The sequence below is a fragment of the Arthrobotrys flagrans genome (assembly GCF_004000055.1).
Source record: "Arthrobotrys flagrans strain CBS H-5679 chromosome Unknown unitig_15, whole genome shotgun sequence".
Lineage (NCBI taxonomy): Eukaryota > Fungi > Ascomycota > Orbiliomycetes > Orbiliales > Orbiliaceae > Arthrobotrys > Arthrobotrys flagrans.
In genome coordinates, this window is record NW_027137545.1 from 286,459 (window position 1) to 311,016 (window position 24,558).

A 24,558-nucleotide genomic window follows, 5' to 3' on the forward strand; every position below is an offset into this window, starting at 1 on the left:
ATAGATAATCTAATCTAATCGTAACAATGAAGTCCACAATCCTAACTTTCACCTCCTCCCTCCTCATCTCCCTCGCCGCCGCCTCACCCGGCCACAATCCCCACTTCAAATTCCAACAACGATGTTCTCGTCTCGCCCAAACTTTCCATCCAGACGCCAACACCCAAGTCCTAGTCTCCCAGTTCGTTCCCGCAGGAACAAACTTCACAAACCCGGATAATCATCCGACATGTCAAACTAAACCATATACTATTACTTTGGCGGATATGTGTCGCCTGAGGCTTAAGGTGAAGACTAGTAGTACCTCTGAGTTGGAGATGGAGGCTTGGATGCCGTTGGATTGGAAGAAGAAGAGGTATTTGGTGCTTGGAAATGGTGGACTTGGTGGATGTAAGTTTTATTTCATATTAGCAGAAACTTAAGGTTTTATACTGATTGCAAGTTTAGGCATCGCATACCCGGATATGGGATTCACTACATGGCTAGGGTTCGCCACTATCGCCCATAATAACGGCCATCTCGGTGATACCGGTGAACCATTCTTAAATAACCCCGGCGTCGTCGAAGATTTTGCCTATAGAGCGTACGTCCAAAACCCAATTAAACCCCTCCTTTCGCTCAAAAATTAATGCTTCCTCTTCAAACATAGCATCAAAACCGCCACTAAAACTGGAAAAAAGGCCGTCAAGCACTTCTACAACTCGTCCCTCAAGAAATCCTACTACATGGGCTGTTCCAGCGGTGGCCGTCAAGGTTTAAAAGCCGCACAGGACTTCCCCGAGGAATTCGACGGAATCATCGCTGGCGCTCCGGCTAATCACTTGAACAACCTCATGTCTGTTTCGGGACACTATTATAAGATTAATGGTAATCCAGGGGATGCAAGCTATTTGAGCCAAGCACAGTGGATTGCAATGCGTGACATGACCTTGTCACAATGTGACGCCCTTGATGGTGTTGTCGACGGTGTTATTGAAGAGCCTAGGGGTTGTAACCCGCGGTTTGAAGCATTAATGTGTGCCGCCGGTCAAACGTGGGCTTCTCACGGTTGTTTAACGGCAACCCAAGTCGGTACTGCTCGGAAATTCTTCGAACCATTCTACGGTACGGATGGGAATCTCCTAATGCCACGGTTCGACCCAGGCGCAGACGTAAGCAGCGATGTCTACGGCGGACAACCACCTCGTTATGGAACGCAATGGTGGAAGTACGCTATTTTCAATGATCCAAATTGGGATTTTCACACACAGTTTAATCTTCAGATGGTGATGGACGTGCAGGCTCTTGATCCTTTTGGTGCCTCCACTTGGAAGGATTTGACGAAATTGAAACAATCGGGTCATAAGCTACTCACATACCATGGTCTTCAAGATGGAGTCATCAACTCCGAGAATTCGTATAGATACTACGAATACGTTTCCAGAAGTATGGCGTTAACTTCTACAGAGCTCGATTCATTCTATAGATTCTTCCCAATTCCCGGTGCATCTCACTGCCACAGTGGAACGGGGAATTGGTACATCGGTGCGACTTCACAGGTTGGAAGAGTCTTGGGAGCGACGAATATTCCAACTGAAGAAGGGGTGTTGATGAGTATGGTGAAATGGGTTGAGCAGGGGATTGCGCCAGAGAGGATTGTGGGCAGGAATATAAATGCTCAGACTGGGGTTCAGAGTAGTATTAAAGAACATTGCAAGTGGCCGAAGAAGAATGTGTATTTGGGAGGCGATCCAAATGCAAAGGAGAGTTGGGGGTGTCAATGAATAGTATATAGTTTTAAGGCGTATAGGGGGTGCATATGGGGTATATGAGTAATGATACTGAATAAAATATGATAGGATGCATCAATTGATCGTCTACAAACATACTAGTACTACAGTACTCTTTATGCCCCATGACATTGTACGAAGAACCCTTGAAGCTTGACCTTCCGATACCGAGGGCGTGGAACAATATTGTTATAGCAAGGATCCCACGTCCCAACTCCGGATTTAGAGCTGTACCCGCCTGCCTGTACTTAATTGGAATGACTATGATTAAATATCCATGGCACCAGAAATCAAGCAAGCATTATTCGCCTTCGGTGCAGTATATCGTATAGTGTAGTGTATACGTAGTGAGAGGGTTGATATAACGAATCAATCAAGTGAGGGAATATCAAGATACCCCGAACATATAGAACACCAAACCTATACAAACTAGGGGTTACGACGACTATAATCATAAATCCCAACTTAAATCTCCGTGGCAACCCTTACCCACACATCGCGCATGGAAACGGTATAGGCGGCCAAAAGTTTATCACTACTCGACACCATGGAACAATCAGAAACACACAACACGGCTTCAAAACTACCAGATATCCCCACCGGACATCTCGAACTTCCAGATATTTTAACCATAATATTCCTTCATTTCTCTCCATCGAACCTCTTATCCTCCGAGGCGTCTCGCCTCAATGGGAAGAAGTCATAGAAACTACACTAGAATTCAAATGGAAGACATGGAACCAAAAAAGTCTTACCAGTTCCGAAAACCGAAGTTCGACTTTTCTCACAGATTCTCCTGATACTAGCCCAACCCACTCCCCCACTCCTCCTCTTCCCAACCTAGTGCGGAGCTTGAAATCAACCCTATCGCACTCAATTGCATCGAGATGTTATGGAAGGAATGCGTAAAGTTACACAAAACTCGGACAAACTTAGACCCCTCCTGATACGCCTGAACCAACGATATCAACGATGTTAGAACGATATCATGCCGAGCGACCGTATACCTGTAGGCCGTTCACCAGATGATAAAATCGATCGACAGATACACGCGCACGGACTACCATACGGTATATATTTAAGGCTTCGGCGTCTTCGACAGGTACTTGTCGATGACCCTGCAAGTTTATACAGGCCCTCTAGGGATATATTACGACCTCGTTTAACCCACCCCGATGATATCTACATTTACAGCGCACCCGAAGACACCGGTTCGTCGACTTTTGGTGCCGTGACACGGAATACACCTCAAGATCTACCGGGGTTTGGACTATTCTCCGTCCACGATGGTTCAAGCACTTGTATGCAGGGAATCATGGCTTGCCTTGTGCATGCCGTCATATCTGCCCATCAAAAACGTTGTCCAGAGTGGACGCTTCAGAATTTCGGAAGGCGAAGAAGGTATTTCCTCATTTTTATTTCGCCCAGGAAATTTACGAAGTATAGGCAGACACCACAGCCGACATTAATCTTAAGATGTTTCCGCCATTTGACGTTCATAAGGTGGAGGTTAGTGTTAGCAGTGAAAGGTTGTGTTGAGTGATTATGAAGCGGTTGGAGGAATTGGAGCTGCAGGCTGTGCCGTGGGATAAGAAGGATTGGCTGAGGCGTGATGACTTTGTGGAGCCTGACACGCGAGGCCAGCTTTGACCTTGAGTACTGACTTGGATTCTGTTTCGTCATGAGTACCTCTTCCTTTTCTATTCTATGTTGAACTATTCATAAATTTATGTACTTATAGTATTGCTTGTCTCATACCAGAGCCCGGGTGCGGTATTGCTACATTTGGCGTTCGCTATACGGGTTTTCCTCACAAATTCTGTTTATCAGGTGGAATCAGGAATACTGGATTGGTATTTGAATACTACATTACCTTTTCAAATTCTGTCCGGATTAATTAGGTAGTTCAATCTTTAATGTCTTTTATAGGTTGGACAGTCTATTACACTATTACCACAGAATAGATTCATAATACAGGCTTTGCTTAACGCACACTAACAAATTCCCACTGCCCCTAACTCACCCTCGTAACAACCGGCGGCCCACCCAATCCTGTCGGGCACGGCGGCGGTGTAAACGTCGGCGTACTCATACCAGGACAAGCCGGGAAACAACCACCGTACATCATTCCACATTCGTTTACACTATCGACGCATAAATGGATATCGCATTGTGTCGTAGTCGGCTTCGGACAAGGTGGGGGGGAGAATGTGGGCGTTGGAGAGTCGGGACAGGCGGGGAAGCAGCCGCCGTACATCATGCCGCATTCATTGACGCCGTCATAGCAGAGGGAGATTGTGCAGGGTTTTTTGGAGGTTTTGGGGGTGGTGCGGGGGGTTGACTGGGGGGTTAGCTTTTGGTTTTTAATAGTTAGGGGGATTGTGGGGTTACGTAAGACATACGGGTTTAGTAATTTGAGTCCATCTGGTCGTTGGTGTCCATTTTATGGTGGTACGGGTTGTAGGGGTAGAAGGGATTGTGGGTCGTGTAGTTTGCTGCGGTGGGGGGATTACGCCTGCTGCTGCGAGGGCGGTGAAGAGGGTGAAGGTGAGGTATTGCAGTTGCATTTTTGTAAAAAAAAAAAAATAATTAGATAGAGAGTAGTTCCGTGGCCGCGATTTTAAGGAAGCTTGGGGTTTGAAGCTATGGATTATGAGATTTCAGAATGGAAGGGATCGGTCGTTTTATATTCTATTATCTTGAGATGCTTGTCTAGCAAGATCTTGATAATACGATGGTATGGAACTTTAGCTGAAGTTCTAGGGTGATAAACCCGGGGTGTAGAGCTGAAAATCAAGGCAGGCGGGTATGGGATATAATGACTAGCGAGGAAGGAGGTCGGTATTGTTGGATTTTTGTGGTGAGACAGGTAGGGACAGGGGCCTAACATTTTGAAGTTCCTGGGGTAAGGTCTAGAGAGTGGATGCTCTTGGGTGAGTACAAGCTCTTTAATCAAGATTGCATTAGGAAAATTAGACCGTAATTCCGGAGTGACGAGATGCTATCGTGAAATCCAGAACTGACGGTTAACGTTGTGTATTTTGGACTATATATTTAGTATGTGTCAAGCAAATCTTGCTGGTTGATACGGTTGTGTTCATTCTATATGCTAGTAGTTATTCAGATCTAGGCTCTAAAGCTCTAGAAATTTTAAGAGTCGAAATACCGGTATGTTTGACACCGCGCGCCCGGTACCTACCGATACCCACCTACTCGATTCTTCAATTAATCGTATACATTCTCTCAATTTGTACCTGAATTTTCCAGATTTCTGCAGGAACACATCTAGTACCTATAAGAGAACAGGGCAGCAAAATTCAAAAATTTTTTGGCTCTGAATGTGCATGCGGATGTGCACTTATGTGCTGGAATGAAAAAATATCCATTTCTAAGGTTACACACGACTCATTAACTAAGACAATTGTACAAAAGACAAGGGACATGCCGATATTAATTTTAACCTCCTTCTATTTCCTCATTAGCGGCGACTGAGAGAGCTGAATATAATCGGGTTGCCGCGTGGTCTTGATGTGGTATGTTGATGCGTGGTTGGGATGCTGGGTTTCATAGGCTTCCTTTACTAACACGTGCAGACGAGATCATGATTATTATACCATACCACTTAAACTGGTGGAATTTTTATGGTTGGACTTTAAGAGCAATAGTAGTCACTATCATGGTTGTCAAAACTATCGCTGAACTGAGCGAATATGCTCTCGTGATTTTTACATTATAATTACGTTATGCACCACTTTGTGAATCTGCCGTATAAGTTCACCCTCCGGTCTGCCTCTGATGAAAAGCCGTGGCCTCAATTGGTCAAAGGTACTAAAATACTATATTCGCTCGCTAGGAACTTCCTGAATTGGAACTGAAGCAACAAACATCTTTGTCTATGGCGACAGGATCCGTCTTGAGAAATCCAACAAATTGAGGACTGTTGAAGAAAGATGTGGGTACTATAAATTCGCGAGTTAACGTTATGATGAAGACCCTATAATTCAATACTTCAAAACCTACAATCAACTTTCCGCGCTATCGCGAACCTAAATATAATTTACCCTTCTACAATCTTCATAGAGAACATGGTGGTTGTATAAGAAACCCCTTTCGTAATAATAATCAGTCCGGCGTTTTAGGTCCAAAATCCCCCGTTCCGAATATACAAGCTCCTAATCCTCGGCCACAAAGGCTGCGGGAAATCTAGCTTTGTAGCAACCCTAATAAACTACTGCTCATGTCTCCTAGATACCGAAGAGGTCTGTCAAACAGAAGGTCAGCCACCACCTCCCCATACTACCCCAACCATCATCTCGAACCACTCTTCTATTCTTTAGACTCCTACCATAAACAACTCCTCCTCGACAACGAAGCATCGTGTATCGATATCTTCGACTGCGGATCATCATTCCAATCACCTAATGCATACGAAGGTACCACCCTCGCGACACAGACGATCAATTCAATACAGGGTATTCTATTTTTGTATTTTATAACGGATAGGGAATATTTTGAACAGATACCTATTTTGGAGGGGTTTGTTAGAAAGGTTGGGGGATTTTTTGCCGGTGGTTTTAGTGGAGGGGAAGAGTGATCGGGTTTGGGAGAGGGCAGTGTCGAGTCAAGGTTAGAAATTCCATCCATTTTAACGCCTTGCTATCACTGATTTGAGCTCTCCATGTCAACCTTTTTTATATGAATATAAAGAAGGACGTGAGTTAGCAGACTCTCTAGGATGTCGATTCTTTGAAGCATCAGCAATATCCGAGGCTAGCGTCAAAGAACCGGTGTTAGCGTTAATGCGAGAGATAAGAGGGCCTAAACCGATAGTAAGTGCGGGGGGTGATGCAGATCGGAGGGATCATGGGGTTATGTCTATTCCGAGGACCGCATGGGAATGGATTGGTAGGAGGATTGAGAGGTTTAGACGAAGTGGATAGAGGCGCGGGAATCGAAATTCAAAAAGGGAAGATTTGGGTTAGTCAAACTTTTTGAACGAACACTGAGGAGTCTACATATATGTTATCCGGTCCAGACCTTAGTCATTATCACAAAATCACAAAATTCAGCACTGAAACCTTTCAGAGGCCCGACCGTTCTCAAATCAATTTCATTATAGTTCTCTTAACTTCTAGAAAGCCCTTTTATATAATTGTCAATCCGAACGAAACATCGAGCTTACGGAGCCGCAGAGGCATGTGTCGTCTCGTCTACACCTCGCCACACCACCACCGACTCCAAACCAAACAAAACTCCAAAATACCACCCCCCATCTCACACTTAATATCCACAATCCCAATACTATCTTCTGAATCCCGATCCCACATTCTCATTAACCCATAATAAAAGTGCAGGCAACACAACCAATCCCAAGCGTTACAAAATCTCCAAATATGCGACTATTCCGGACGAGTCGTAGAACGACATTGTTAAAGGCCTGGATTTTAGGAAATTACACTGCCTTTGTGATAGCAAGTACTTAGCAAATATTCTCCGATCGTAAGGCTATGCCAGCCGGTGCTCTTATAGATGTTAGTACTGATCTACCAAACGGCTGCAACTAGGATCACGCATTCGCAACACAATATCAATACAACGACGAGTTATAGACACCCCACGTGGTCCAACAATAGAAAGCTTAAAGGTCCACTACACAAAAAAAAAAAAAACACGCTAAGTATCACTGATATCTCTTTTCCATCATCAAAATCCTCCTGCCGATAACAATAATCGACCAACATCCCAACCCCTGCTTCCAACCTCCAAATCGGGCAAGCCAACCGTTCGGCACCCCAGCTCGCATATCCATTTAACCATGATCAGGTTACACTCAACCACTGCATTGTTACGCAAATGACGATGCAAAAGAGATATATGCACGCATAAGTAGACGGTCAGGTATATCAAACGGGTGGCTATGAAGCTTCCATTGTTGGGAGTGTAAACTTGGGATGGTTCAATACCACCATTACCGCATGAGGTGGGTGTTAACCTCACCTTCCAGATTTGTAACGATGCTTCGATGTTGTGTATATTCTTCGTGAGGGGTCGATATGCGCATTAACCATCCCGATGATCAATATAAATATCCCATTCCCTTCTCCGTTTCGTTTCATTCCTTAACGAACCAAGCTATTCAACCTCGGGAATATAACTTCTTAACCAACCGTTTTGATGCTATTCTCCTCCGTCCTCTCTACGGCCCTGCCGATCCTCCTCCTTACCCCCTCCCTCATCTCCGCCGTTCCCATGGCTCCTCCCGCAGCGGTCGAAGGAACTCTTGCTGTTGTCGGTAGTGAAGAACTTACATTCTCCTACTTCACGCCCGATCCCGCCAAAAACAATTGGATAGGAATATACCTCGCGTCCGGCGGTGGTCCTGTTGAAGAAAAATATGTTTCGTATTCACCAGCGTGGAAGTACGTTCCCGACTCTACGGGTACTGTAAAGGTTGATGTTAGCAGTCTAGCAGCGGGGGAATATGTTGCCTTCTTCCTGGCGAAAGATGGGTATAAATGGCTGGCTAAGCCGGTTTATGTATCTATCGAAGGGAAAGAGTCTGCGGCATTTGAGTTTTTAGTTGACAAGGTGACGTTGCAGAATGGACGGCAGGGGGATGGATATGAAGCCAGGATAAGTGGATTGGTTACCGCAGGCTACAAACCCACTTTTGAAAAACTATCAGGCGATGGATGGGTTTCTGTCGCCGCCGATGGAATTATCTCCGGCGTTCCGGATAGAGCCAGAGATGCGGTTGTTACAATCCGCGCCACCATCCCCACAGGACAAAGTAGCGTTCTAAAAGCTTCTATCCCGGTAAAAAGATCCGGCTCAAGTCTCGTCCCCGAACTCAAAGTAATGACCTTCAACCTCTGGTGGGGCGGCACCTACGTCAACAGCTACCACTCCAAACAAATCCGCTTCATCGTCTCCTCAAACGTCGATATCATCGGTTTACAAGAAGCACGCGGTGGGCATGTACAGCGTCTTGCCGACGCATTGGGATGGTACTTTTGGCAGTCGGAGTCTGGGGATCTGGGGATCATTTCCCGCTACCCAATAGTAGAAGACTACGGCATCATCAACGCCTCCGGCGGCGTTAGGATTTCATTGGATGGAACGGCTTCACAAATTAATTTCTGGAATATGCATCTGGGATATACACCCTACGGCCCCTATGACTTCTGCTTCGACAAAATGTCCACCGAAAAAGTTTTACAAAGAGAGGCACAATCGGGCCGCACCCCCCAGATAATCGATACCCTAAAAGCCATGACGCCACACATAGAATCCTCCTGGTCTACCCCTGTCCTTCTGGTCGGCGACACAAACGCCCCGTCGCACCTCGACTGGACCGAAAAACTTCGCTCAAAAAACTGCGGATACGCAAATATTCCCTGGCCAACATCTATAAAACCCCTAGAAGCAGGATTGATCGATAGTTTTAGAGTTGCGAATCCGGATCCGGTCAAAGTGCCGGGAGTTACGTGGTCGCCAATTTATCCTTACCATGAGGAGGGGAGTGCGAAGTTGGAGCCGCAGGATAGGATTGATTTTGTTTACCACACGGGGAAACTACAAGTCCTTGATTCTAAGGCGGTGGTTGTGGGGGAACCAAAGGCGTATGGGAGTCATAGGGATAACGAGTGGACGTCGGATCACGCTGCTGTCGTTACTACTTACCTTTGGGTAGATTGATAGTAATAACATTCCTATGATGGAACTATATTTTAACCTCACGAAGAAGGTATTAATGGAAAAAAATAGGGCAATTATCACCAACGTTCCATAGATATTCCGTCAAACACACCCGTATCGGATGATAACCAACCGGCTTGGCTACCCTTTTTCCAATAGCATAAGCAACATTTACCTTTTAAAACTTGTCCCCGATTGCAGGTTCAGTATGGGGTTGAATAAGTTCCCCAAGTTTCAGATGGTCCCAAAGCTGTGGGACAGCATGTTAAAAAGAAAAAAGTTTAATATTCGCTTCGCGCGTGCTGTAGTTCGAATCCCTTGGCTTCTGGAATTGACGTAAGCCGGTGACGAACGCACTACAAGGTTTCTCCACTTGGAAGCGTTTTTCCCTGGCTCTAATTATTTCCATGTCACTTCCGGAACGTGAATCGTGGGTAGTGGATGCGGGTGCCAGTGTCCTGTGCATACACGCAATGCAAGGAACTGTTGTATTTTTTTTGCTTAGTCGTTTTGGGATACGCCGCCGAACGAACGAACGGGATTCATGTTCGGATTTCGATAGAGTTGCAGGGATTACGACACCACCGCCGATCGAAGGTGGAAGGAACATGGTTCGAACGCCAAATATAGGGTTTGCGGGCTCTGGATTATACCTCGTTTTGAAGGGTTTCGAGGTCGGGATTGGGGGATATACCGTTGCAGCATAGTTTGGAGTGTATAACCAGTAGGCGTAGTAACTCGAGAGCATGAGCATGCACAGCTGCTCGACCCGCTACATGATAGCTTCACTCGCCCGGTCGCGGATAAGATGCATCGGTGCCTGGCTCTGTATTACAATTGCCAAATGCAAGATCACTTGCACGGCCATTGCGCAGCGCACAGCTTTAATCTACGCAGAGGATTTAAAACCTGGGTTTCAAGAATTTCTTTAACTTTCAAGAATTTCTGACCAGGCGCAGTTGCACAGACTCTGAAGATCTTCTGCGGATTACACAACTCGACTATCATTTCCTAGAAATACCTACCGCTTAGTCGAGTCCTCACATACCCGGTAGATGCACGGAATGATATAAAAACCCATACGACCCCCCTATACCCGTGCGGATTATATTGTCCCCATTCTCTAACTACATACCCTCCACTCTTTCCAAAAATGAAAACGAACACAATACGAAGAATACCGCTGGCAGTATGGGCCTGCGCGACAATCTGTTCGCTCGCCGCATTCATTTCGATATTTTGCGTCTTATCGAGGCCGGAGGGTGGTTTAAACCTCTTCCGCTCAATTACAAAGATCTCAAAAGCTCATGATCAATCGGTACGATATCTACCACCCCCTTTTAAATATAGATTCGTGAGGTTATTGTATATATTCTAACATTGTATCTATAGCAGCAAGGTATCACGGCTACAGGGGAGGAGGAGGAAGACCGTCCGCTAATCCTCTACGCCTATCACGAAACAGATAATGCCCGTCAAAACGCCCTATTCTTCATAAACCACGCCCTCCACTCCTCCGCCGACTTTATATTTATCTTAAACGGCGAAACAAACCTATCCTCCTCGATCCCTTCTCACCACCCAAATATAAAAGTTATCCAGAGGAATAACACTTGTTTCGACCTAGGCGCCCACGCCGAAATATTAAATAATAATGGTGGAGAGTTGGTGAAGAAGTATAAGAAATTTATACTACTTAATGCGTCGATCAGAGGACCGTTTTTACCGACGTGGAGCGGAGAGTGTTGGAGTGATGTGCTGCTTGCGAAGGTTACCGATACCAACAAGGTAACTTATCCATACCCCCCTCTGTGAAACCGAACGCCCGGGCTGATTATATTATAGTTAGTAGGCATATCCTACAACTGCCTCCCCACCCGGCACATCCAATCCATGCTCCTCGCCACCGACCGCACCGGCCTGGCAACCTTCCTCCCCGTCATATCCCACTGTTTCCAAACCCTTCCTTCCGCTGTAACCGGCGAACTCTCGATCACCTCCTCGATCCACAAGGCCGGGTATAGCGTATTCGCGTTGATGACAGCGTTTTCGTCGTATAAGGGGTATGAAAAGGAATGCGAACATGGAGATTTGTTGTATGATGGGTTGTATTATGGGATTACGATGCATATGTATGAAAGTATGTTTGTGAAGGCGAACAGGGATAATGCGCCTGAGGTGCTGGAGAGGATGACGGAGTGGACGGAGGGGTGGGGGTATGAGAGTTGGGGCGTTTGTGGGAGGGGAAGGGGAAGGGGGGGAGGGTATGAAGACCGTTTCATTGTCCGTATATATAAGGTGTTTTGGAATTCATAGATTGTATTATAGAATGGAATATATATTATGATGATACCTCCCTAACCCTCCCCTCCAAAATCGCCACTCCCCACGGCTCCACGCACATGAAATCAACCTTCTCGACAACTTCACACTCCCTCCTCTTCCCCCCTTCCCCCTCCCCATCAGCATATAAAAAAACACAACACCCCATCTCGGCCTGCAAACTATTCCTCTTGCCCTCCACATAAATTCCCTCATTCCTTAGTTTTATTATCTCTTCCATGAGGTTTAGCAGCACGGCTAGGTCCGTTATCCAGCCGGTGCCGATGTCTGTTGATATGGAACGGTAGGAACGGGCGATTATGTGTTTTGTTGTGTGTTTTTGGAGGGTTATGCGGATTGTTATATCTATGGGCGGGGAGTTGGAGAAGATCAGGGCGGAGCAGATGGGGTGGTAGGGGAGGAGGAAGGTGGGGATATCGATGGGGGGTGGGGTTTTGGGCTTTTTGGGTTTTTTCTTGGGTGTTGGTGAGCCTTCGCCTGGTAGCTCCGGGTTGGAGGTAATGTTATTCAACCTAACCCAAAAGTTCGATAGAATCTCCAAAACCAACGGATTCCTCCTATACGTCCTCGGTGTAATCCTTCCACCGTTCCGACCGGGTATCGATTCGGCCCTCCATGTCGAATACTCAACAATCGGAGAAGTATCAATCAACTCCCTCCAGAGTCCACACACCCTTCGACAGCTCGTGAGCACTTCCAAAGGCGGTAGGAAGATCAAGACCAGCTCCAAAAGTTCGGGGATTAGGAGGGGATTGGAGATATCGTTTCTCTTTTTGGTGGTGGTTGAGGGGGTGGAGCGGAGGGCTGGTGAGGAGGACATGGTATTGAGGAGGGGAGTGGTTACCGGGATGTCGTCAACGACGTCGGAAGGAGAGGAGTGCTGACTAAGCATGCCGCTGGGACAACACCTTTGGTTTCTTGTTAATAGTGGGTAGTTATGGGGGAGGGAGGAATGAAGAGAAGTAAGTATTACCATTTCACTAAATAATATACATGTATAAACTACTATAATCCCAGAATCGCTCTCTATAATCTCTATATCATGCTATGCAACCAGCTAAACAAATACTCAAAAATCAAATATTCGTAACTTCGTAAGCATCCTCCCCAAAATCGCATGCAGGTCAAACAAATCAAAATAGTCGTTCGATGCTAACATCGTAAGGCTCCATACACTCCAAATTCAACTCCATAACCCCTCTCTCCTCCCCTTTCACCCCATCTCTAGCTTTAACCGTCACCGTCATAGTCCTCGTATACTTCAACCCACTCAATTTCAAGAATTTCTCATCCCTACTCCTTCTCAAAGTCTCTGATAGTGGAATCCACATCATTCTTAACAGTTTCTCGATGGTGACGGACATATCTCGTTGATGTTGTAGTATCAATTCCGCATTTGAACAGTTTTGGGCGCAGGAAGGGGGAATATCGTCGTCGTCTAGATCCGGTGACGAGGGGGAGGAGGGATGATCGCGATCTCGATTTTGGGATTGATCTTCTAGTGTTATATTGTGGGTACAGCCGTAGGAGAGGAAGGCGTAGGTACTCGTGAACGAGAGGATTAAATCATCGATATGTATCGCCGGCCTGGTGAAATTGATGGTACTTAATAAATCCGGTGGGAAGAAACGGTTATAAACGCATGAATCAACTTGGAAGAATCGGTAGTTTGTTGTATTTCGTGCTATCGTTTTCCACCATTTTGAGAGGATGGGGTGGAGGAGGGCGCAGATCTCCAAATCGCTGGGATTACTGCCGCCGGGACGGGGAATTGGGTTACGAGGAGAGGTTGGGGGTTTTTCGACGGAGTTGGAGATTGTGTAGAGTCCTAGACCGGTGGTGGATGTAGATGCGGTATTTAAGATTCGACGGGGAGGGACCGGGGATTTGGAAGTCCAGGTTTGCCATGCTAGGACCGGGGAGGTGTGGACGAGGTCTTTGAAGAATGGATGGACTTGGCGGATGCTGGTTAGGACCTGGAGGGATGGGACGTATGTTAAGATTACTTCTAGCAGTTCGGGTACGAAGAGGACTTTATGCGCCGCTGTATTATTCTTAATAAGATTTGTAGAAGCAGAAGACTTTCGACAACGGTGAACGAGGGTTTTGAGGTTTAGTGGTGGTTTTGGTTTTGTTGTTGAGAGTGTGGGATTTTGAAGAGTTGTCTTCTTGGCGACATTGGCGGTTTGAGGTGACGATGGAGAAGGGATGACGCGGATTCGTTTGATTCTCCGAACGGCGCTGAGGGCTTTTTCTTCCAGTCTTTTGGTCTTTGATGGAAGTTTTACTGTGGGATTTGGGGGCGCGAATGGGGCTACGGTGTATCGAGCCATTGCTGCAGTTTAATGTACGTCTACCGATGCAGCGTAATGACTGGCAGGAGGGGGTCAGTGCGGAGAAAAGGATGAGACGATGCGATGAATAAAAAGAATGGCAGGTGGGATCGATTTTATTAGCTCAAAAAGAAGGAAACAAGCTCGCGAGAGGCAAAGGAGAGACCTTTTAATTCCCTGATTAAAACAGTTTGGACATACGGGAGATATTATATCCTGCAATGCCAGGTCATCTTCCAAGATTGAAAAGTAAGGTATGATCCTAAGTATAGCCAAAACCCTCCGATATCAAACTGAACAATATCCATACCTCTCTAATCGGAAAGCACAAGCCTATCCTCCTCTCGCTCAAATCATATCGAAAATTCGAGGTCAGAGCTGCAGAGGGAAAAAAAAATGGAGGAGCCCATGTTTCAAACCCTTAGCTCTTAAAGCTTCCCCTTGCCCATACATACCATACATACCTCATGATCTGATCCACAGCTTTGAAGTGTAGCAAGATGCAGAGGGAAAACTTAAAATTTCATGCATACATGCCCGCTGTGTACATATGTATGCTGGTTTCCGGGCCTGGCAGCTCGATCCGAGTGGTACCGAACGAACAGGTTTTTCGCTTGTGTGCTGCCCCTTGGCTCGAAGCAGCTCGCCTATCCGATTAGACGAATATGCATTCTTCCTATTAGACACATTACATGAGCCTAATTCTTTGGCATCAATAATTTTTATTTTTTTGCATTGCTTCGAAGGCCCCTGCAGGAGATTGTACAAGGGCATCAGAGGCTATGAGGCGTGGTGATTGGTGCGAGGTTGAGATCTGGGATGGATCTCTCACAGGCTGAATGAAGTGGTTCATGCTTTTGTGGTCGGGTGACATGATCCGAAGATTAATTATTGCGACTGGCATGCCAAGTACGGGATTGGCAGCTCGATCCCGTTCGTTTTGCCTCAAAAACCAAAGAAAGACGGTCTTATTATCTGCACAAGACATCTATGGCGACATAAACAGATTTCTTGATATGGGGAACTATCTGGAGAACTGCATTGCGTTTTCTGGTCGAACTGACATGGTGAATAAACAACCTTGCGTAGGGGTTCAACCTGGATGACAAGTACTGCAAGTGGATCTCCGACCGCTCAATTGCAAATTAATGCATCCACAACCCATCAATATTACCATAATCACGCCTCAATGCCAGCGATCGATCGGATCGCAGTAAAGCGACGTGGCATTGAGCTGATGGAGCGGGATCGTTCGGTCCTGATTTAACTAGTCTATTTCTTCTGCCCTGTGCTCGATCGAGCTCGCTGCGCTTTGCCAGAGTCAGCCGTCTATCTGACATTTGCGACAACGCGATCAATAATTAGTGCCAAGACGGATGTGCGAGTGTTGGTATAGGGTGATGGATAGGCTGCAGGCTGTGGATACTTTTGCTTCTTCGGCATCGATGTCTTCATTATCTATGGAGACCCATGTTCTTGTTTCGTTGAGGACCCGCCCGAGCCTTATGGCCCACCAGTCCCACTGTACTGATCAGACTGGTAATCAGCGAATTCTTGAATTCAAGATATGCATACTCAATATTGAGATTAACTTCAAACCCGACCGAGCTAACAAACCGCAAATCGATTAATCACAAAAGATCTCCAGGGTAAATTTTGCAAAAGAGAAAGTAGAGAAATAACAAGAAGGGAGTATCTAACAGCTAAGCTAGGCCAGCACGGAGATGTTTCGTGGAGATAATCCTCCCACGACGTTGATAATCCATAACTTCGGACTTCTAGGGTGTATTATCCCATTCCAAAGCTTCATCACCAGCGGCTCGTTCGCGGGATTGGCAGCTTATGCTAGATATCAATTCCAGGCTTTAATGACAACAGGACGAATGATTTGTTAAACAATTCAATGTGTTGGACATCTTCCGCCTTGTTATGGTCTAGGACCGACTCCAATGCAACAGGACTTGTACATGTAAGTATAGATATCATCGAAAATTATTTAGTCGGCAATCCCTTTGTGATCAAGATCCCTATGATGCGAGTTCATCAATTTTTCAATTCGCAAATACAAAGGCTAAACTACCATCGCTTCATGTCCATCCGGTAATTTCCATCGACTAGTCTAGAATTGGCAGTGGTGCTGACCGAGCTCGACAGCTGAACCGCATATTTTCTGAGATGATTTCAGCTTGCCTCTATATGTAAGCTATCAATACCCAGCTCCATGCCGTCCTAACTTAGAAAACTCAAGACTGTTGAATCCTTGGATCGTAAAAATGAAGAGGAAGGTCGGGAACAAGGAAAAGTAAGTAGTATATGTAGCTAGGTCATTGTGGGCGCAGGTGGTACAACGAACGAGATTTGTGCCACAAACCGTTTAAGATTTTTCACCTAAATTCTGCGCACGGACGTCATTAAAGCGCAAGATTTTATTATTTTGAGGCCTGGAACTACAAGCAAGACTACAGTACTGAAACTTATATTTTAGCTACAGATTAAAATAACTAACTTTGGTAGACTGGTTGGTATTGTGGTGGTAGTCGCAGGCTGGTGTGCAGGCTGTTGCAATATATAGTACTATACAACATAATAATAGCAGGCCAATAGCTGCCGGGTAGTTCATCTCGTCGTCGTAAACTCGCTAAACTTTTTGTTAGAGTTGGGAATAATAGTTAGGCGACTATTCAGATTGCTCCGTATCATCCTGTGGGATTTAAATCCCGTCTACTTGGCAAACTTTTCCTGTATTCTAGTTGCCAATTCACCGGTTGATTGACTTTGAACTATGTCAAATATCGTGATTCCGGTAGTAACATTCTTCACCAACCAATTCCGTAGTTCCCCTGCTACCAAAGAATCCACTCCAAAGGCGGTAAGTGGAAGCTCTTTGTTGATTTCTGAGGATGATAGTCCAAAAATGTTGGCCATCCACATCACCAAAGCCTCTACCAGTAATTCGTGGCCCTCTTCTTTCGTACTTTCGAGCAATTGAGCTTTAAATGATAGCTGCTTGGAAGCCTTTTTCACGTCCTCATCCGAACCCCCTGCTTGCCATAGACTAGCAAACCGAGGCTCTCGACGCCAGCTGATATCGCCAGGCTCGGCCCAAGGCTTCACCCCAGTTATTAACTGTCCTAGGTACGGATTTCGAATGGCGGTCTCGAGCATTTTGAAGAGCTCAGATGGATCTTGGATACGATAACCGATTGAGTTCAAACGACCCTCAATGTCGGCAGTGGATCGAGCTGCTATACCAACACCCGAAACTACACCGAGATTCATGGACACCGCAGGTAGTCCATTTTGAACTCTGTAACGGGCAAGGGCATCTTGGTATACACCAGCTGTAGTATAGTTTGTCTGACCCGAGTTCCCGAGAACTGCCGTAGCAGAGGAAAGGATTATGAAAAAGTCCAAATTGTTTTGGAAAATCTCATGTAAATTCTTGGTACCTTTCACTTTTGGCCCTATCACTTTGTTCCATTGTTCTAGAGACATATTCTCAAATATGGAATCCTGGAGGACCACGGCTGATTGAATAACGCCTCGAATTGGAGTATTTGCAGCGTAATCTTGAACTATGTTCTCAAGATTTGATTTGTCTGTCACGTCGCAACTACGTAGAATTGCTTGGACGCCATACCCGGCAAATTCCGCAATGATTGATTCGTGGTTTTCATCTGTTTCTGCACTCCGGGATATCAGAATCAGGGTTTTGGCGCCTTGGCGAGCCATCCAACGAGCCATTTCAAGCCCGATGCCTTTCAATCCGCCTACAATGAGATAAGCTCCATTTGCGGTGAGCCGAATCGGCTTTAATGCAGTGATTGCCTTGAAATAAGTCAGTATAAATAGGTTCTGGATAAGTATCAGGACCAGGATTTTGAGTATACCTTTATATTATCACCCTCTTTTGCATTTACAACGATTTTTCCAATATGCGTACCACCTTGTAGCTTGCGGAATGCTTTGGAAAGCTCGCTGATTCCAAATGATAAGATTGGGATATCGTATTGAATACGGTTGAGTAACTTCATCACTTCACAGAGCGAATCCTGGAAAACTCTACTCTTTTTGATCGCCAATTGAACGATATCAATCGAGATATACGACGCAACGTTTGTAAATTGGCTCATATTCAACGTATGTCCGAGCTGTGAGTCTCGCTTTCCAAGTTCGATAAAACGTCCGAATGGAGCAAGACAGTCTAAGCCAGCTTGCAAGAGAGGTCCAGCCAAGGAGTTGAGAACAATATCCACACCTTTTCCTTGTGTAGTTTTCATAACACCGTCGTAGAAAGATGTGTCTCGGCTCGAGAAGATCTGTTCCGGAGGAATACCGTACGTGGTGATCAAAAAGTTTCTCTTCTCCTCTGAACTGACAGTGGCAAATATCTTTGCTCCGACGTCTTTAGCAATCATAATGGCTGGTTGTCCGACCCCGCCGGCCGCAGCATGTATCAACACTGTATCTTGGTCTGAAATTTGTGCTAGATGCAGACCATGGTGGGCCGTAGAAAAAATGACTGGAATCGAAGCCGCCTTTTCGAAGGACATGTTATCTGGAATAGCAATAGCACTAGTCCATGGGACGCGGACCTTATTTGCCCAGTGGCCGGCATGCAATATGGTGCAGATTCTATCTCCAACTCTCAATTTATCGCCAGGGACTTTCGACCCAACCCTAGTAACATATCCAGCGCATTCGTATGCCATCCACTTCTCATTGAGCATTCCCATTGCGACGAGAACATCTCTGAAGTTAAGACCGAAAGAATGTGGCGCGATTTCGATCATATTTTCCGACCACTCCAATGAATTCCAGACGTTATCGTCCTCTCGGAACACTAGACTATCCAAGAACCCAGGGGCTGTCACTTCTGCCCGGGTATACGGACTCTCGAACGAGAACTGCTTTTCTTCTGGAATCTGATTACCACGAATATTCTCCAGTTGGCGATTGATATTGGCATTGCCAACATGTCGTGGAATGTATATTCGGCCAGATTTGCTAGAGAACTCATAATCATAGCTCCCTCGATAGCCAATTGAGTGACGGAACACTTCACAGATGGAACGGATTACTGGAACATCCCCATCCCCTTCTGTTCGTTCTAGGAGTAGTGAAACAAACTTTTTAGACGGCTCTTCCATCCTAAGCGTTCTTAGAAGACCAAGATGCATTGTAGCCCCAAGGTTATCTTCCTTGTTTGTTGAAGTGACTTCTGAGATCCACACCACATTTTCAGCATCCAATATGGCCTTCTTGAAGTCTTGGAAGCTTCTCTCGCTCATTGAGGCTAGGAAATTTTCATGAACTGTTTCATAGATCATGCAGGTCTTGCCTTTCAAAGACGAGTGTCCGAGTTCACTGACCACAACGGACTTGGCAGTCATTTAAAGAATTGATCGAGTGAGCACATTCAGTCTCGATTTCGTGCTTGGATGAGAGTTTGGAAGTTCAATTATAGCAACTTGATCGGGGAATTCGAGATATTGAAGTTTTTGATCAGCCACAGCTGTTGCTACCATCAACGAGTATCTGGATTGATTGATATCATTGGTATCACGGACTAGGACATCTAGATTTCCAAATCCACTGTCTGTCAGAAGTGATTCCCAAGATTTGGCATTCAGGAATAGTGCATCCTGACGATTCTCTGCAAGCCAGGTTTCGGGAAGCAGTCCATATATGAAAAACTGGGCTAAAAACAGTGTCGTTGTTTCGACAAGCAAGACTTTCCCACCAGGCTTCAGAAGTTGCCTGATGTTCTGGATGCTTTGAAAGGAGTCAACAGTATGGAGTATATTGCTTGTAATGATCAAATCGTAGCTACTGGCCACGAACCCTTGCTCAGATGGATTCTTTTGGATATCAAGTTTCTGAAATCGTACTTGGTCAGAGAATTGGCTAAATTTTCGTCGGGCATCCAAAAAGGGGTCTGTTGAGTTATTCGTATAGTCATAAGTTTGTACTGACAAACGATCTTTATTCACCCCTTGACACAAGGCCTTGAAAATGGCGGAGGAGGCAGCACCGTTCCCGGCGCCAATCTCCAAAATATTTGCTCTGGGATATTTGTGTCCATACAGAGCCATATAATTCTCCAATTGTTTCGAAGAAGGGGTATATTGGGGCAAGGCATTTTCGAAACGACGAAGTTTATCCTGAAATAGTGGTTCCATCGGATCCACTTCGCCTCGAAGAATCTTCAGGAAATTTTTTGATATGTAATCGAGCATATCACCGATGGGTGTATCTAGGATATCTCGGTATGACAAATCTTTTTCTTGAGCGTCTAGGAATGTAGTCTTTTGAGATAGAGTGTTGTGGCAATCCTTCATCCAAGCGATGAGCTTGATATAATACCATGCTAAGTTATGCTCTCCCTGCGCGTCGAGTTGACTTAACGCCTCATCTATAATGTTGACCACTACCTTCTCCAATGTCTCGGAGGAAACATTAGCCTCCGAGATTGGCGGATCAGCTTTGATTTCGCGTTGAACCTCTTCAGTAACCAGCATAGACAAGTCTGGCTTCCAAATAGTTTCCAGAATTTGAGTATTGTCAACAGTATGCTTAGGGGCTTGCTTCAAGGTGAGGGATTTGACACGAAGGTTGTTCGTCGTTACGAGCAACCTTTGGGTTGCATCATCGAAACTGTAAACGGCTAGAGAGACCACAAAGCCTTGCTTGTCGGCTTCAACAAGTCTCGCAATTGCCTTCAATCTCGATCCCGGTCTCAGCTTGATATTTGGCCTAATATAGAAGCCTTCAGCGTTTGTTGGAAGACATAGACCGAGAGCATCCAGAGCTTCTTTCGCCATTGTAGCCCATGCGAGCTGGAAGCAAGCATCTAGTGTTGCTGGGTGAATAAATTCAGGCGATTCATGAGGATAGGGCATAATGGATAGAGTATTTGGAATTGTGACCGTTGCTACTGCAAGACCAGGCTTGCATGCAAGCTCCGTGATGTTCTGGAAACTAGGTCCAAATGTTGGGCCTCCACTTTGAATTTGGACGTAGAAATCTTCTATTTTGATAGGTTGAAGCTCAGATTCATCTACAACGCCTAGCTGAACTTCAGGCATTGCGGGGATCTGGCCTACTAGGCCTCTGCAGTGACCTATCCAATTGCCATCCTTTCCTCTGGAATAGATATGGAAGTCCTTACGGTTGGACCGGTCGAGTATCTTAGAGCTCTGGTCTCGAAGTATCAATTGTAGTTCAATTCCTCTATCATCATCCGGAATGACACAGGCACTGTACAATTCGATATCAGTCACCGCATAGACAAAGGTGACATCGGCATTGGGCGGATAAATTTGGCCCGTAGCTTCAATCACAATTGCAGTCCACCCTGCTCCAGGGAAGATGGTTTCCCCCTGCAATGAATGATCTTGTAACCATGGCACATCACTCAAGCGAATAGTATTCCGCCAGATATGTTGTTCGGGATTCAATCCCTCAATTTTAACTCCCAATAGATCATGGCGCGGGTGCTGACGTTGCATGAACTGAAATGTAGTGATAGACTCCGGCCAATATCGCGCGGAATGATTCCATTGATATCGTGGCAAATTTGTAATCACTCGTGATAAAGAATTATCAATCGCATGTGGGAAGTTGATAGGGTGGAACAGAATAGGATAGCCTTGACTAAAAAGTCTACCCGCAAGGTCTTGCAGAGTAACAACTGCGTTTTCGTTTCTCTTCAGGCAAGTGTCGATTGTTATTTTATTGCCTTTGAGTGCTGGATGTGAAAGTATTTGGCGAATAGGGCCTTGTAGAGCTCCATGAGGCCCGAGTTCAACGATCGCATCAACAGAGAATGAGGACGCCATTGCATCCTCCGAAGTCTCGGTGAGCAACATTGACTTCACGGCATCTTCAAATTCGACACATTGGGCCATATTCTTAACCCAGTGTTCAGGCCGACGAAGCTCTTGGGCGTCTATGGTTCGTTTGCCACTGACTGGGGATGCGAAGATAACTCCAGAATCCAGAGCGTCTACCTCACGCTGGAAGCAAGTATCTTTGATTCGGTTATGATACTCTGGAGCTAGAGGCTTCATATACGGAGAATGGTAAGCCGCCGGAACCTTCAATCGGCGACAAAATACACCTTCGGAATCTGCTCGGGCTTCGATCTCTTTCAAAGCGGTGATCTCTCCGGCGATCGTAACGCTTGTAGGACTATTGACACATGCAATGACAGCAGTGCCAACTTTGGCATTTGCAATATAATCGTTTGCTGCTTCTTTCCCCACTCCCAAAGCGCTCATAGCTCCAAGACTCTGTTGTTCCCCATCGCTAGCTTCAACATATTTAGAGGTAATTTCTCCACGCACGTATGCGATTGTAACTGCGTCTTCGAAATTAATGATCCCAGCTGCGTATGCCGCGGATATTTCACCACTAGAATGGCCAGTAGCAGCTGTTGGAGTTATACCCCACGATCGCAAAAGCTGAACTAGTGATATCTGGAGTATAACACTAAGTGGGAAGCTCAATAATGGTCGATTGACAAGGCTGGATTTCTCGTCTCGAAGTAGTTCCTCTTAACAACCATAGATAATAGCCATTAGCTTCCATAGCGAACATTCACTGGGTTTTTAAAACTGAACCCGTTTTAAGGGGTCGCTTACCAAAGACGCTCCAGCTAGCTCCTAATGAAGCCAAATGCTTGCCTGCCCGCTCCAATGTATTATGGAAAACCGGATAGGCGGAAATAAGTTCTCGACCCATAGCATACCACTGTGCTCCTTGGCCTGTAAATACAAAGCCAAGACGAGGTACTTTAGCCAATGTCTGTATCGGAAGAAGTGCAGGATCTTCAAGTTTCTGGCAAAGTTCTTCAACAGAACGAGCCGAAACAGTAGTTCTCCATGGCATTCTCGATCTCCTCTCGTTCAAAGTATACGCAAGATTTGAAATCTGTTCAGAAGCACCAACAGTCTTCAAGTACTCTGCTGTCTGCCGTGTGAACGCTCGAATGCTTTTTTCCTCTTTGGCGCTAATAGCCACGAGGAAGACTCCATCTTGGCTTTGGGAAGCAGGACTCTTTTCCGAGGGCAAATGATAGTCAGCGGCTTCGATAATGGCATGGCTGTTTGCACCTCCAGCTCCAAAATTGTTCAAAGATGCTCTTCGAAGCCTATTTTTCGGCCATGGCATCAACTCAGTCGGGACCTATTGAATATTAAAAACTTGGATTATAGAAGGAGACATGTCTCTTCAATGGAGATAAAGTTGTGTGAAGTACCTTTATATTCAAACCTGCAAAATCTATCTCGGGATTAGGTCTTGCAAACAATGCCTGAGGAGGGATCATACCCTTCTCCAGCATCAGGACCGTTTTAATGACAGCTGCAAGACCACTTGTTGCTCCGGTATGCCCGAAGTTTGCCTTAACAGACCCAACAAACAAAGGCTCCGTAGGCAAGCGGCCCGACCCATGGCCAAGGGTATTGCCCATGGCACTAGTCTCGATTTTGTCGCCTACGAGAGTCCCTGTACCATGACACTCGACATACGTGGTGTCCTGCAATTCGAGTCCTGCCTTCTCGTAGACAGCCCTTATTAAATCCTCTTGAGCTTTTCGAGATGGAGAAGTGATGGTGGATGTTTTCCCATCCTGGTTCACCCCAGTCTCTCGGATCACAGCACGAATAGGATCATTGTCACGAAGGGCTGCGCCCAAAGGTTTTAAAATAATACTTGCTATCCCTTCACCTCTACCATATCCTCCGGCGCGGTCATCAAAACCACAAGATTTCCCCGTTTTTCCAGTAAGTCTAAGAGTATGAAGAAGAAGGAAAGAATTAGTTATTCTGCTTTGCGGGAAAGGCACATGCGCAAAGTGTAAAGATAAATGTTTCTTAAACCGGTTTTAAGGGCTTTCACCTACCCAAGACTTGAAAGGGCAATACTAGACGTTGGGTAAAGAATCAAATTAGCACCACCAACGACTGCCATTTCTGCGTCTCCTGTTCGAATACTTTGACAAGCTAAGTGCAACGCGGTCATGGCTGAGGAGCATGCCGTATCAACAGAAACACTTGGTCCGCGAAGATCGAAGAAATGAGAAATCCGGTTCGCAATCATGCATTGTCCGGTTCCTGTTACAGAATTTCGAGGCAGGTTCTCTATATCTGATAAGAGCATATCTTCATAATCGTGAAACATAGTTCCCGTAAAAACTGAGGTAGAACTTCCGGCCATAGCCTCCAAAGAGAGACCAGCTAGGAGTCGTCAGTATAATCTAACACCTTCAGTGGAATAAAATCTTCTAACGTACCAGTATCAAAGGCCTCAAAGGTCGTTTCAAGTAGCATACGCAGCTGCGGATCCATCGACTAATGGAAAATTTCGGTTAGAATAGCCTAGATATATCGTCGTAGTTGAACAAACCTTGG

The 24,558-nt window shown here is 45.7% G+C and overlaps 7 protein-coding genes across 8 annotated transcripts; 3 read left to right on the top strand and 4 right to left on the bottom strand.

Moving 5' to 3' along the window:
* Positions 1-26: 26 nt before the first annotated feature.
* Positions 27-1,763, top strand: DFL_000071 (uncharacterized protein; the record flags this gene model as incomplete). The annotated part of the gene is made up of 3 exons (XM_067636628.1): positions 27-390; positions 448-583; positions 650-1,763. 3 exons carry the CDS (start codon positions 27-29, stop codon positions 1,761-1,763), a joined length of 1,614 nt encoding a protein of 537 aa, XP_067494592.1.
* Positions 1,764-3,783: 2,020 nt separating this feature from the next.
* DFL_000072 (uncharacterized protein) lies at positions 3,784-4,336 on the bottom strand (the record flags this gene model as incomplete). The annotated part of the gene is made up of 2 exons (XM_067636745.1): positions 3,784-4,110; positions 4,172-4,336. 2 exons carry the CDS (start codon positions 4,334-4,336, stop codon positions 3,784-3,786), a joined length of 492 nt encoding a protein of 163 aa, XP_067494593.1.
* A 3,607-nt stretch (positions 4,337-7,943) lies between these two features.
* On the top strand, positions 7,944-9,467 carry DFL_000073 (uncharacterized protein; the record flags this gene model as incomplete). The annotated part of the gene is made up of 1 exon (XM_067636860.1): positions 7,944-9,467. One exon carries the CDS (start codon positions 7,944-7,946, stop codon positions 9,465-9,467), a length of 1,524 nt encoding a protein of 507 aa, XP_067494594.1.
* A 1,153-nt stretch (positions 9,468-10,620) lies between these two features.
* DFL_000074 (uncharacterized protein) lies at positions 10,621-11,783 on the top strand (the record flags this gene model as incomplete). The annotated part of the gene is made up of 3 exons (XM_067636976.1): positions 10,621-10,785; positions 10,860-11,255; positions 11,313-11,783. 3 exons carry the CDS (start codon positions 10,621-10,623, stop codon positions 11,781-11,783), a joined length of 1,032 nt encoding a protein of 343 aa, XP_067494595.1.
* A 25-nt stretch (positions 11,784-11,808) lies between these two features.
* On the bottom strand, positions 11,809-12,702 carry DFL_000075 (uncharacterized protein; the record flags this gene model as incomplete). Its single annotated transcript, XM_067637091.1, has 1 exon — positions 11,809-12,702. One exon carries the CDS (start codon positions 12,700-12,702, stop codon positions 11,809-11,811), a length of 894 nt encoding a protein of 297 aa, XP_067494596.1.
* A 241-nt stretch (positions 12,703-12,943) lies between these two features.
* Positions 12,944-14,143, bottom strand: DFL_000076 (uncharacterized protein; the record flags this gene model as incomplete). The annotated part of the gene is made up of 1 exon (XM_067637207.1): positions 12,944-14,143. One exon carries the CDS (start codon positions 14,141-14,143, stop codon positions 12,944-12,946), a length of 1,200 nt encoding a protein of 399 aa, XP_067494597.1.
* Positions 14,144-16,864: 2,721 nt separating this feature from the next.
* DFL_000077 (uncharacterized protein) lies at positions 16,865-24,169 on the bottom strand (the record flags this gene model as incomplete). Of its 2 annotated transcripts, XM_067637321.1 has the most annotated exons (6): positions 16,865-17,971; positions 18,034-19,524; positions 19,615-22,700; positions 22,789-23,332; positions 23,406-23,937; positions 24,051-24,169. In XM_067637321.1, the coding sequence occupies 6 exons, from the start codon at positions 24,167-24,169 to the stop codon at positions 16,865-16,867; spliced, it is 6,879 nt and encodes a 2,292-aa protein (XP_067494599.1). The 2 variants fall into 2 exon arrangements, with proteins under 2 accessions (XP_067494599.1, XP_067494598.1); XM_067637320.1 differs by lacking the exons at positions 19,615-22,700; positions 22,789-23,332; positions 23,406-23,937; positions 24,051-24,169 and having other exon boundaries at positions 18,034-18,561.
* Between the last annotated feature and the right edge of the window lie 389 nt (positions 24,170-24,558).